This window comes from Micromys minutus (assembly GCF_963924665.1).
Source record: "Micromys minutus genome assembly, chromosome: 1".
Classification (NCBI taxonomy): Eukaryota; Metazoa; Chordata; class Mammalia; order Rodentia; family Muridae; genus Micromys; species Micromys minutus.
Genome location: NC_137969.1, coordinates 77,211,338 through 77,223,695, shown reverse-complemented (window position 1 = coordinate 77,223,695; position 12,358 = coordinate 77,211,338). Strand labels below are relative to the sequence as shown.

Here is a 12,358-nt window from a genome sequence, read left to right as displayed (position 1 = left end):
GGCCAGCCTCCCCGAGGCTGCACACTTGCCTCCAGTCCAGTTACAGCTTGTGCAGTAGCTCAGCTGCAGGAGGAAGGCGAGACACCGCAGGCTTGCAGGACATGGCTTTGGGATGCGCAGGCCCAGCAAAATTTGACATGAATCTTTAGAGGTTCTTTTGTTTAGACTTAAAGAAATTCAAACACTTTGACGAATGTTACAACCTAGAAATATCAAAGGAGGAAAGAAACGTGGACACATAAAATAAATGTAGTTGATCTGCTTGTTGCTTTGTGCCATGAAATGTAAACAACTTGTCTCTTATAAGAAGTTTACGATTTGAACACATACATTTATAGCCCACAAATGCTACCATTTGTGTGAGAAATGTAAGCAGACATAAAGATGTGGCATTAAACCATAAATGCTCAAAAATCATTGGAGTACATATTGCTGGTTTGCTGCAGCATCAGGTATCACCCTAAGCAGCATGTAACACAAATCATACTGACTATGCAGAAAAAAATGGCTCACATAGTAGAGTGGTTTCTTGAGTTTCTTGTGTATTTTCTGCTGTCTTTTCATTTATCCACCATAAAAAAGTATGTTAATAGACTTGTTTTCAGTAAAACTATTGGTCAACACCAGGCTAATGGAAATTATGTTTTGGCTCAGTTAAAAGTAACATGAATTTTTATGTGGAGGAAATCATGGGAATCATGGGGCCTTAATGAGTTGTCCAAGAATCACGTGTAGACATCAGCATGAAAATGAAGGTAGCACCTGTGCATGCCATGTAGGCTGGCAAGCTTGTATGCTTAAGTGCTGGGCAGTGTGGTAAGAAGGTATGGTGGGATATGGTAGGAAGGTATGGTGGGATATGATAGGAAGGTATGGTGGGATATGGTATGGTGGGATATGGTAGGAAGGTATGGTGGGATATGTTAGGATGGGAGCCATGCTGTCTTGAAACAGAATAGTTTACAGGTTTGGGACTCTTTAGAAAGTGGTCTTGCCTAGGTACAAAAGTCAGAAAAATGAGGAAACACTGGTGACTTCTATAGAAATTCCATTTCCTAGATCCTCTTTAGGGTTTTCACTTTACCACAGGGGACTCGGGAATCCGCAGCTTCTTTAAAATGGTAATGCTGTTTCTCCCAGGGTAGTCCACTTAACCAGTGTTCTGTGACAGTGAAACATTGGGGAAGCGTGATCACCAGCAAGTGCCTTTTCCTTCCTCTCCTCTCAGATGTTCTGAGATTATGAAGTCAGTAGGCTCCTTTGCGCTGTTGGATTTCTCTCATAAGCTACTGTGAATCTGTCATATGGCTTAGAGGACATATTTTCATAGCAAGCCTGTCTGTAGTGATGGCTTCAGTACTTAAACATGCCTTTTAACTTGTCCTACTTTTTTTTTCACATTTAGAAATGATTTTCTAGAAGTTGTAAATTTCTTGAAAAGCTTGACATTAAAGAGTGAAGATGAAAAGACTGAATTTTTCAAGTAAGTTCAGAAAAACACTTAGTTTACTCCCTTGAATGAAACCTATGTATCAAGTCAGTGCTATAGGGATGAGTTGACTTGTGACGTCAGTGGTTGGTGAGCCTCCCTACATGCCTTGGGACACACTGTCCTAGTAATGCAGACAATCTACACTGGTTACTTTTAAACATAAAGATGGGTGCCAGTTTTGCTCTGCTGGGAGGTGGATAAAGAAAAGCTATTGTAGATAGAAACAACAGGAGTGCATGCACAAGGTAAGACGACTGTGATGTATGTAGCTGACAGCAAGCACTTGACTCCTGCTGGCAGGCAGACCATTGATGCCATTTGTAGACACTGAGCTTTTGCCTGGAAGAACGAGAACGAATGGAACTGTGAGATAGCTAGAAATCTTTGCTGATCTCTGTGGGGACAGTTGGATCTCATGGAGCTTGGACTGGTTAGACGTCGCAGTTCCTACACCAGAGAGGAGTTGGTGTAAGAGCGATGATGGACCAGTGCAGGAGATACTGAGATAAGAAAGACAGACATGACAGAACTAGGGGAGGGCAAGGAGCACTTGGAGTTGCAGTAAGGCTGGAAACTGAGGCAGTGGGCGAGAGAGGAGGATGTTAGAGCAGTGCTAAGGAAGGCTGTAAGGTAACAATAAGCATGTGACAAGCAAGAGAAAAACAAACAGCAAGGAACAGATGAAGCAGATGCACAGCAGACACCATCAGCTCGGGTGTTTACGGCATTGGCGAGGCTATGGAGAGCCAGAGTGAGAAAGCAAGCAGAAGACATCACCAGTGGGAGAGTAACGGCATCCATCCCTCATTTGTCCTCAGATTTCTGCTGGACAGAGTGAGCTGCCTGTCAGAAGAATTAATAGCTTCAAGATTGGTGCCTCTTCTGCTTAACCAGCTGGTGTTTGCTGAGCCAGTAGCTGTTAAGAGTTTTCTTCCCTATCTACTTGGACCTAAAAAAGGTGATTTTTTTTTTCTAGTGTTACTAGTTATCAAGGAGTTTGGCAATTATTAACCCATTTTTTTGAGTGGGGTAATATTACAGTATCCTAAGTTAATGTTTGGCTCTAAAGGCACAGAACAGTTACTTCTCCCTAATGTACCAAAACCCACAGGTAAATATGGAACATATTACATCTTCCTGGAGAGCCATATTTACTTCAGTAAGTGGTTTTACACACACACACACACACACACACACACAGGCATGCACAAATACAGTATGGTGCATACATGATCTTTTAATAGGTTAAGGCATACATCTTCAGGTTATCTTTTCAGTAAATTCTTAGGCCTGTGCTTCCTAAATTACTGAAAGCAAACCATGTTGTACTTTGAATAAGTTTGAAAATATCCAAGATCACTTTATTTCTTGAAATTATGGGTTGCTTTTTGTAGTATTGGTTTTTCATGAATGTGAAATGAAGCAGTTGATGGAAACACATCAGGTTAGAGAATGTATTATTAATATACTAAGCAATTTAGAGTTAGGTTGGACCCTGCTTCGAGAATTCATTTTCTTAAAATTTTAAAGAAAGATTTAGTTTTATGTACATGAGTGTTATACTTTGATGTATGCATGTACCTCACATGCATGCCTGGTTTCCATGGAAGTCACAAGAAGACACTAAGTCCCCTGAAACTAGAGTTAGGGATGGTAGATCCTTGAGTACTGGGACCTGAACCTGGGTCCTCTGCAGTTGGTACAGGGCTCTTAACCAGAGAGCCATCTCTCCTGCCTTGCAGAGACATCATTTTCGAAATGATATCACTCCTGCAGATATTATGAGTAGTTATTTCAGTTTTGAGTTGCATTTTATCTCTGGACTGAGTGTTTTTATTTTAGTAATGAATTTTCCTGATAGCTTTCCATCCTCTCACTGTGGATTTTAGAGGGAGAAGGCATGAATCACCTCAGTGCTTGTTAAAGACTTGTGCCAGACTCACTAAGCAGGAAAGGAGCAAAATGTAGAAAACACTTGAGACAGTAAAGTCTTGAAGTTATTTAAGCCACAGAAGAAATACCTTCAGATTGGAGCTTAAAATTTAGACAGGTACATAAAATATGTATTAAAGTTTTGGACTCAGATGATGAATTATGTTCTTTACTCTTTTCACTGAACAACTGTTCTGTCTACCCTCTGATTTGGGGTAGAGAATGCACCAGGAGAAACTCCTTGCTTGCTCTCGCCAGCGCTGTTCCAGTCACGAGTGATCCCTGTGCTTCTCCAGTTGTTCGAGGTGCATGAGGAGCATGTGCGGATGGTGTTACTGTCCCACATCGAGGCCTATGTGGAGCACTTTACTCAGGAACAGCTAAAGAAAGTCATCTTACCACAGGTCAGAACCGAGTTGGCAGTGGGAGTGTGTCAAACCTTGTAAAAGCAGGATGAGGAGACTGAGCAAAGGTGCTGCCACTGTAGGGATGAAAGGAGAAGGTTTTCAAATAATGACTCACAAAGACTTGAGACAGAAGGTGAGTTTCAGTTACTAGAGTATAAAGGGCTGAAACTATATTTTCAGTCCAGTCTTTAGTCTGTGAACAGTTACAATTCTGTGTGCTAATTCTTAGAGGTAAATGCATGAGAAGACAAAAACATGCCTAAGCAAACTCATGGCCATTCACTAGCATTTGTGGGATGCTTTATGAACATACTGATTGTCCATAATTACATTATGGTTTTTGCCATTGAAAGATTTGTTATCAGTGATTTTCAACCTGTTTGTCTACCACAGGGAGCATTAGTATTTGCTTACCCAGGGGTTCCAGGCTTGCATTGATTTTTTTTTTTTTTTAATATGCTATAAAAAGTTCTCACAGAGGCATGAATCAAAACAACAGAAATTTGTCTGAAGACCTAAAGTGTGAACTGAAGGTATAGTCAGATGTAGCCCTCCTGAGGGCCTCCCAGCAGCAGTACTTAATTTCTCTCGTTGAGCAGCTGTATCAGGCAGTCCTCACCCATGTTCATGGAGCTTTTGCTCTAGGACTGGCTTTTGGGGGTCAGGGAAAGTGGGGTGAGACCATGGTCTTAGTGTATATCAGAGGCTGGCCTCAGACTGATAGGATTTCAGGTGTATGCTACCTTATCTGACTTCACCTGGTACAGGATACCAGTCACTGACATTAAGGGTCATGCTAACCCAATATAACCTTCTCTAAAGGTGTTATTTTTAAAGAGTTATTTTAAAGCTACCAGACACATGGTATTTTTCAATTTATTTTCAGTGAGATTAATACTTTGTGTATTCAAGCTTATAAATGACAGATGGTTCCTTTAGGCGATGCCTTAGGATGTCAAACATTTCCTTAACTCTCAGGATTCTTTCTATTACTAGTGTTTAGGACTTTTAACACTTCACAAGATGTTGGCTAAAGCTTCAGCCCTCGACCTCAGGCTGACTTATCCAAACTGGCTTCCTGTTACCTAGGATGACTGATAGGCTAGACTTAGCAAGGACCTCAGTATAGCCAAGTTTTTCTCATCAGACTCTTGAGGAGAATCTAGGTTTTTATCGTACCCCACTAAGTCACTTAACTCAGTACTGTAGCATGCGCTGACACACGGCTGTAGAAACATGCTTAACTGGGAGCTGGCTCTTTGCACTTAGATATGCAGGAGTGAGTGTTAGCCTGCATGGTGTCAATTTAAAGAGAAACATGGTGCTCTAACCCTGAAGCAAGTGTTACAGGCTGAGTTGGGTGCTCAGCATGTGAAAGATAACCAACTCTCCTACTTTAGAAAACTGAGTGGTTAGTAAGTTGTTAAACAACTACTAACTTCAGTAGCTGGTTTTGGTAACTATAGAGTAATTGGGTCAAATTTTATCATAGTCATGTGAAAGACAGGACAAAATCTTTTGAATGCCTTAATTAAGAGAAGACAAGTGGTGGGAGTTGGAGGCTAGAACTGGCTTTCTCTCGCTACAAAAAAGTGTTGAGAACGGATTGGGCTTGGGTGGACTGTCTTGTGAGTAGTGTATTACATTGTAGGAGGTTCTGGTTTAAAGCGTGACTTCCAGGAAGTGGCTGGTAAGTTACCACTGGACTGCCATGAGGTCATAGAATGCTTTCATCTTACGTAAGTGAGAATTAGCCACAAATATTTGACTAATTGTTCTAGTCATACTGAGAATTACTTTAAAACTATGGCAACTCAATATTCTTGGTAATGTAGGAGCCAGGTACCTAGGCCCTGATAATCCATCTTCTCTTCTAATACAGAACAAAACCTGCCCCAGTATCTTCCCTGTGGCTGTTTAAGGTGCTTTTGGTTGCATGTAACTAAAATTCACAAAGCCAGCTAAACCCAAAAGAATAATTGCTAAAAATTATAAATAATAAAAGCATCTCAAACTACCTAACTTGGTAGACTAAGTCTTGCTGGATTTTGCTTCTTTCACTTTTTCTTTGCATCTGTCTTATTTTTGACTCTCTGAACACAAGCTTCTCATTGTTTTGGTGCTACATGACTGGATGTCCCATAACTTGCTATAAGTAAGGTTTACTGCCCTTATTTTAAGTAAACCAGACAACCAGTTCTCTGAATTGCAGCTAGATGACCGGATTAGAGACCATAATCAACTCAGCCAGTGGGCAAGTGTTAATATACTACATACAGAGATCTGTGGGCTCTTGCCATTTGAGTATACATAAAGTTTAGACCAGTGACGTACATAGCTGTCAGTCCCTAGAATGATCTGAGCATGCCCTGCAGAGCAGTGTCACTCCTGAACTATTATGTTCTATATGGAGAAAGTATGAATACATATACTTAAAACAGACATTTGTAGCAGCTGGAGATTTAAGTTTCCAGTTATTTCAGTGGGGCTCTATTTATGTGCATACAAATCTTCCACAGCTCATGTGTGGAGATAAAAGGACAACCTGTGTAGTAAGTTCTCTTTCTATCATGTGGGTGGACCTACATGATCTTCAGGCTTCAAAGCAAGAGCCTTTACCCACTGAGCTAGCTTGCCAGTCCTGGTGTTTGGTTTTCTTAAGTAGCAATCCATGATGAACTGGGAGGAATGGATATTATTTCCTTCCCTTAAAGGTTGGAGAGCCACCAACCTTAGAAATTCAGAAACATTTAGGAAAATGCCATTCATTTGAACAAGCATTATGACTGCAGGCCAGTTGGTCCTTTCCAGCATAGAAAGATAATGGTTGTCTACACTTATCCCCAATTTTGCTTCTAGGTACTACTGGGCCTTCGCGATACCAGTGATTCCATTGTGGCAATTACTCTTCGTAGCCTGGCAGTGCTGGTGTCTTTACTTGGACCAGAAGTGGTTGTGGGAGGAGCAAGAACTAAGATCTTTAAGCGCACTGCTCCAAGCTTTACCAAAACCAGTGACCTTTCCCCTGAAGGTAAGACTAAAAATTATTTTATTAGGTTCTTAGTATTATGTAATACTGGTTTATATTGAAGTTGATGGTCAAGAAGCATGAGAAGTTGAATTTCCCTTTTCAAACTCATAGTGGGTACAAAGTGACCTTTAATGGCTTAGTGAGAATCCTTTTTTGTAAACCCACGATGAGACAGATAACTGTTTACATATTATTTTAACGATGCTATGCACAAGTTGTTTATTTGCATGTATTGCATATTAAAGATGTGTTTCTAGGTCAATGCATAGAAGCTACTTCATTTTTATACCTGCCTAGTATTGTATTGAATCCAATTTAGTGACTTAGTAGACTTTGTAGGATAGAGAATATATGTAAATTTTAGTAGGGACTAAAGACTTGTTCTTTTTAACACTAGATGCTTCAGTTCTTTTGACTTTGTTAGACAACTGGGTAAAAGATTTTGAGTACTTTAGGAAATCCTCCCTTGGTTTGTTCCCACTAGTTTTGTATCAGCAAAATTAGCCTTTTTGCTACTTTGTATGACCTTGAATAGGACCATGATTTCATGACAGAATTCTGGGTCTCTAATGCAGTTCCTTGGCTTGTAGTGCTGAGGGTGAAGAAGAGAGAGGTGCTAGAGAGAGCGGAAGCCTTGTAATGACAGTTGACTCCCCTTACCCTAGCTTTAAGGTATCGAAAACAATCAGCTGTAATTTTCTCATCAGTATCTTGAGTGTAAGTTTCTGGAAACTGTTAAGACCACTTTCCTCACTCCATGTCAAATACCCATAGCATACAAGTTATTTTCAGTGTACAGTTTTGTGATATTGTCATTAACATTGTGAGGCTTTTATTCTTACTAGCCTTTTTAAAGGAAATTTTAAAAGAACAATTTTAAGGACCAAAATTTTATGTATGTATTGCTTCATTGTTCTGTCCTATCACAAGTGGTGACAGAACCTGTCCTTAACCTTTGGAGACAGGCAACCCATTTAACAGTGTGGTTTCTGGTCAAATATTTACTGATATTTTTTTATCTGTGCTACCTACACCCATTTCCCTTGACTGTTGCTTACCAATCATGTGCTAGATGTAAGCACACTCCTCTTCCTTCAGGCTCTCCCATGCATGTTGTCTGCAGCCAGCAGAGTCAGATCTCAAAAGTTATGGAGAGCCCTTCCTCTGATGTGTTCCCTAAGTGGCTTTCTGGCAGCATGCCCATCAACAGCAGGAAGTACAAACAGGAAGAACATTACAGTAGTCTTTTACAGACAGGTAAGATCACGACTTAGAATTCATTTTTGTTTCAGAAACTTTGGTATTCTGATGCCTTCTGCATCATAATACACCAAAAACGAAGAGTTCTAGTAAGATGTTAGTAAAGGCATGTAGTAAAAAATATTAAGTAGGATGGGAAACTCAAGTAAACCTAAGTATCTCAACACCTGATGATATTTCAGAAAATCTGTTTCAAACTTAATTTGGGGGCCATACAGATGGTTCAGCAGTCAAAAGAACAAATTACTCTTGCAGGGGACACACGTTTGGTCCCCAGTGCTGGCCTCCTAACTCTAGCTCCAGGGCATCAAATTCTCTGGCTTCTGTGAGCATTTTGCTCACATGTGCACACCCACACACACATTAAAGATGGAGCCTTCAACAGTAAAATGAGCTGGGGAGATGGCTTGAAGGTAAAAGCCCTTGTGGTCAAAAGCTAGTAACCCAAGTTCAGTGTCTGGAACACACATACGGCAGAAACAACTGCACACTTATGCTTTCCCTGTCTACCTGCACTATACAACATGTATGCACCCAGATCACACACACTCACCCCAGTGAATAATTAAAAAAAAAAAAAAAAAAACTTACTTGAGTACATGTTTCTATGTGTAATTACTACCAAGGATAAGACTGAATCTGTATTTATTTGAAAGACTTTATGCCAACAGGTGTAAAAGATCTAAAGATCAGTTAATTACAACATGACATGTCTTTGAGTCAAGTGCTGTGTACTTGTTCTACCTAATTTTTGCTAGTGTAGGTGGATATTTCCAATTTGGCCTACTTATTGCTTGCTCTTAACATGAGACTAATTCTTGCCTATACCCATAGGTGACCAATTTTCTCACACTATTAAATTCCCTATGAATGGACACTCAGATGTGAAAAGCACTTCAGAGGACAATGGAAGCTTCCCTGCAGGTTCTAATAAGCCTGAAGAGTGGCCTGACTGGAGCGAGCCTGAGGAGCCTGAGCACCAGACTGCCAGTATTCACACATGGCCCCGGCACACAAATCTGAACGCAGAGGAGCTGTCCTGGGATGACTGTGAGTCTAGCTGTGGTACCAAAGTGAACACAGCAGCTAGAGCCTCTGCTCCCGTGCCTGTTACCTCAGGGGAACAGACGCCCACTGCAGCTTTGCTTCCTCTCACTGAAGAGTCAAAGCCTTTGCAATCTAGTCCTTCCTCAAAGACCAGTCATAGACAGCGTGAGGAAGTCAAACCACCCCAAGTGTCACAAGAAAGACCCCTGAAGGTTCGATCAGAACTTGGTTTAGGAGAAGAGTTTACCATTCAAGTAAAAAAGAAGCCAGTACAAGATCCTGAGTTGGACTGGTTTGCAGATATGGTCCCAGAAATTAAGCCTTCAGGTACTGTTCTTATTTTGCCTGAACTAAGGACAGAAGTGATGGTCCCTGACAAGGATAACGTCTCACCAGTGATGCAGTTTTCCTCAAAGTTTGCTGCAACAGAAATGACCGAGGTGAGTTCATTCTTTGTATTAAATGTGCTCGTGTCAGGGGTTTGTCTCAGAAGTCTTAGCTAGCAGTAAGCAGTTTTATCAATGAAAGAGTACACAGCTGGCTACAAATGATTAAAGTAAACAATACAACCAGTTCCTAATCCTTTAGGCATGCCCAACCTATTAACATGACACAGTACTGTCATCCAGTGTTCATGGTTCAGACTTTACAAAAAAAAAAAAAAAAAAAGAAAAACCAAATCACCAAAATAAGATCTTGGGGTTGGAGAGATGGCTCCATGGCTAATGGTACTGGCTGATTGCTGGCTCTCTCATGTTTCACATGAAATGGTCTGTTAACTCCAGTTCCAAGAGATTCAACCCCTCTGACCTCTACAGGCACCAAACACAAGTGATACACAGATAATGCATGCACATCAAATTAAAAAAAAATTTTTTTTTTAAATACAAACCCATTTTACATCTTTTGTGTTGTGCCTTCTATCTGTCTTTGGCCACAGCAGACCACACACCTGGGTCCCCCTGCTTCGTGAGTAACTCTTTGGTAAGGGAAAAGATCTCACTGCACTGCATAATTCCTTTTCAATAGATGTTATTTTAACATCAAAACCAATACAATCTTGCTTTTAGCTTTTGGTTACAGCTTTATGTTTTCTTACCATAAGGCATTCTCTCTGGGTCATTTTTAAATGCTTGGTTTGTCAGATGTGTATATAATTTGCCTCAGATAGCTAGTGTTGTGTGTTCTGTTGCAGGGAGAGGCAGAAGGCTGGGAAGGAGAAGAGCTAGCCTGGGAAGATAACAACTGGTGACAATACTGAAGAGCTTAAACTTCAGGAAGAATTCTAAAAGAAATAATACCTCAAAGCAAGCTGCATGGAGGTAAAACCCCAAAGCAGCTTGTCTTCCCTATGCCAGGAGCTCTTTTTTGCAGTCTGTGCCAACTCAAACAAAGACCAACCTCAGGTTGCTGACTAAGCCCTGGGTGGCAAAAGGCACTTGGTGCCAGATTCCAGGAGAAAGTGCCTGTGTGCACTTGACTAAGGCCAGGTTTCATACAAAGCAAATAGCTAAAGAAGTGCTTTTTTCCAGGACAATTCTGGAAGTAAAGAAATAAAAAATTCAAGCTGGTAAGCTTAATTTTGTGCCATTTCTTTAAAAGTAAAAGAGTAAGCTCTATTATGAAATAACTTACTGGGGGAAAAATCTTAGCTGTAAGTTAAAACTGCTAAGGCTCCTTAGGCAGTTGATGTGTTTACAATCTGTCGTCTGAGAAGAGGAAGGTCACTCTCCTTTGGACCTGGGCAGTTACTGTCTCACCTGTACTACTCTGTACCAAAGCTCTCAATGAGAAATACCATCCCCATCCCTCAATATTGTTCCCTATGTCAAATAAAGATTATTTTCACATTTATAAAAGCTCTTTTATGTGCTATAAAAATATACAAACATAATTTACACTCACAATTTCACAACATCCAGGCATTCTAAAAGTCAACCCAGTTCTGTCTGATACACAGTCCAGTCATAGATTACCCTCTAAGCACACAGCATTTTAGCTTCTCGATTCTTTCTTGCAGTGCCTCCAGTTCCGACAGCAGCCAGGCTGGAGCAAGGGAGTGTTTGAGTAAAAACTCAGTTCTCTCCAAAGCCCTTGTTGCAGTTTGAAATGCTGATCTGTAGTCTTCTTCAACGTGCGATTCCTGACGGGCTCTCTTTGTGCAAGGCTGGCAAATAAAACACGAAACAAGTAATGTAAGGGAAACTATAGTCATAGGATCATAAAGGCAGACAAGGAGAGTCATCCTGTGTTAGAGTTCCCAACAACTCTCTCTGACTAGTCTTTAAAAACATCATTATGGAAATAAAATGTGAATTTCCTAATACGTTTGTAAATGCTGAGAACCATAGTAGTTTTCAATGTGCTTTTGGAGACAGTTAAAGAAAACTAAGGCTCAAGACATCTTGCATAGACGGAGGGGAAAGAGGAACTGAGGTGAAACCTAGACATACCTAATAGCTGGTTTTTCAAAGGGAAGTCACTATTTAAATTCACAGGGCTTATGAACACAACTGATTTAAATTGAAGATTATATATATTCAGCCTACATCTACATCTAAGAAAATATATACTGTTGCACTATAAACCTAGAACATTGTTTTTCTTATGGCCCTACAATTCCCAGTTATATTACCTATGTCCAAAACACAATTTTGAATGTATGTAATCATGTCAAATTTCTGCCAATTAATAGGTACATGTGATATTACACCTGCAGGTCAAAAAAGGCATTTATGTTATCACTGGTACAATATGAGATTACCAATAATAAAGAGTATATTTGGTATAATGGTTACAACTATTGTAGTTCTTGTCTGTTGGTAACGTTTCAGTGTAAGTATAAGGTTTTTGATGTACAACTACCATGAAGTGAAAATTTACCTGTCTACATTTGAAATTTAACATGAGGACAAGAATCAAACTAGTTTATTAGTAATGAGGGCAGATTCCCTTGTTTAATCAGTACATGATTAAAAGCAACCCATACCTGAAAAGCTGACCCCTTTGCTTCTTCTACAGTCAGCTTAGCAACAGGTTCCCAGGAAGAGCCTTTCTCCTGTTTCACACTGTTGTTCACTGTAGCAGCCTCTGCTTCATCTACAGATTTTGTCTGCCAAAGAGCACCAAAGAACACTGACACATTGCATTCTTTACTAGAGACCAAGTGGTATGAAATGTAGATGAAAA

At 40.3% G+C, this 12,358-nt stretch overlaps 2 protein-coding genes across 2 annotated transcripts in view; one reads left to right on the top strand and one right to left on the bottom strand.

Moving 5' to 3' along the window:
- SCYL3 (SCY1 like pseudokinase 3) overlaps positions 1 to 11,134 on the top strand; it is a gene marked incomplete at its 5' end in the record, with an annotated part of 12,073 nt that extends 939 nt beyond the window's left edge. Inside the window, 7 exons of the mRNA XM_080930844.1 lie at positions 1,406 to 1,483; positions 2,311 to 2,450; positions 3,644 to 3,828; positions 6,691 to 6,862; positions 7,961 to 8,119; positions 8,957 to 9,609; positions 10,365 to 11,134. Of these exons, the coding sequence (XP_080786970.1) occupies positions 1,406 to 1,483; positions 2,311 to 2,450; positions 3,644 to 3,828; positions 6,691 to 6,862; positions 7,961 to 8,119; positions 8,957 to 9,609; positions 10,365 to 10,421 (1,444 nt within the window). The 3' untranslated portion in view covers positions 10,422 to 11,134. The remainder of the gene's footprint in view (positions 1 to 1,405; positions 1,484 to 2,310; positions 2,451 to 3,643; positions 3,829 to 6,690; positions 6,863 to 7,960; positions 8,120 to 8,956; positions 9,610 to 10,364) is intronic.
- Positions 11,135 to 11,141: 7 nt separating this feature from the next.
- FIRRM (FIGNL1 interacting regulator of recombination and mitosis) overlaps positions 11,142 to 12,358 on the bottom strand; it is a gene marked incomplete at both ends in the record, with an annotated part of 39,404 nt that continues 38,187 nt past the window's right edge. The window contains 2 exons of the mRNA XM_080931925.1: positions 11,142 to 11,336; positions 12,159 to 12,281. Coding sequence (XP_080788051.1) covers positions 11,142 to 11,336; positions 12,159 to 12,281 — 318 coding nt within the window. The remainder of the gene's footprint in view (positions 11,337 to 12,158; positions 12,282 to 12,358) is intronic.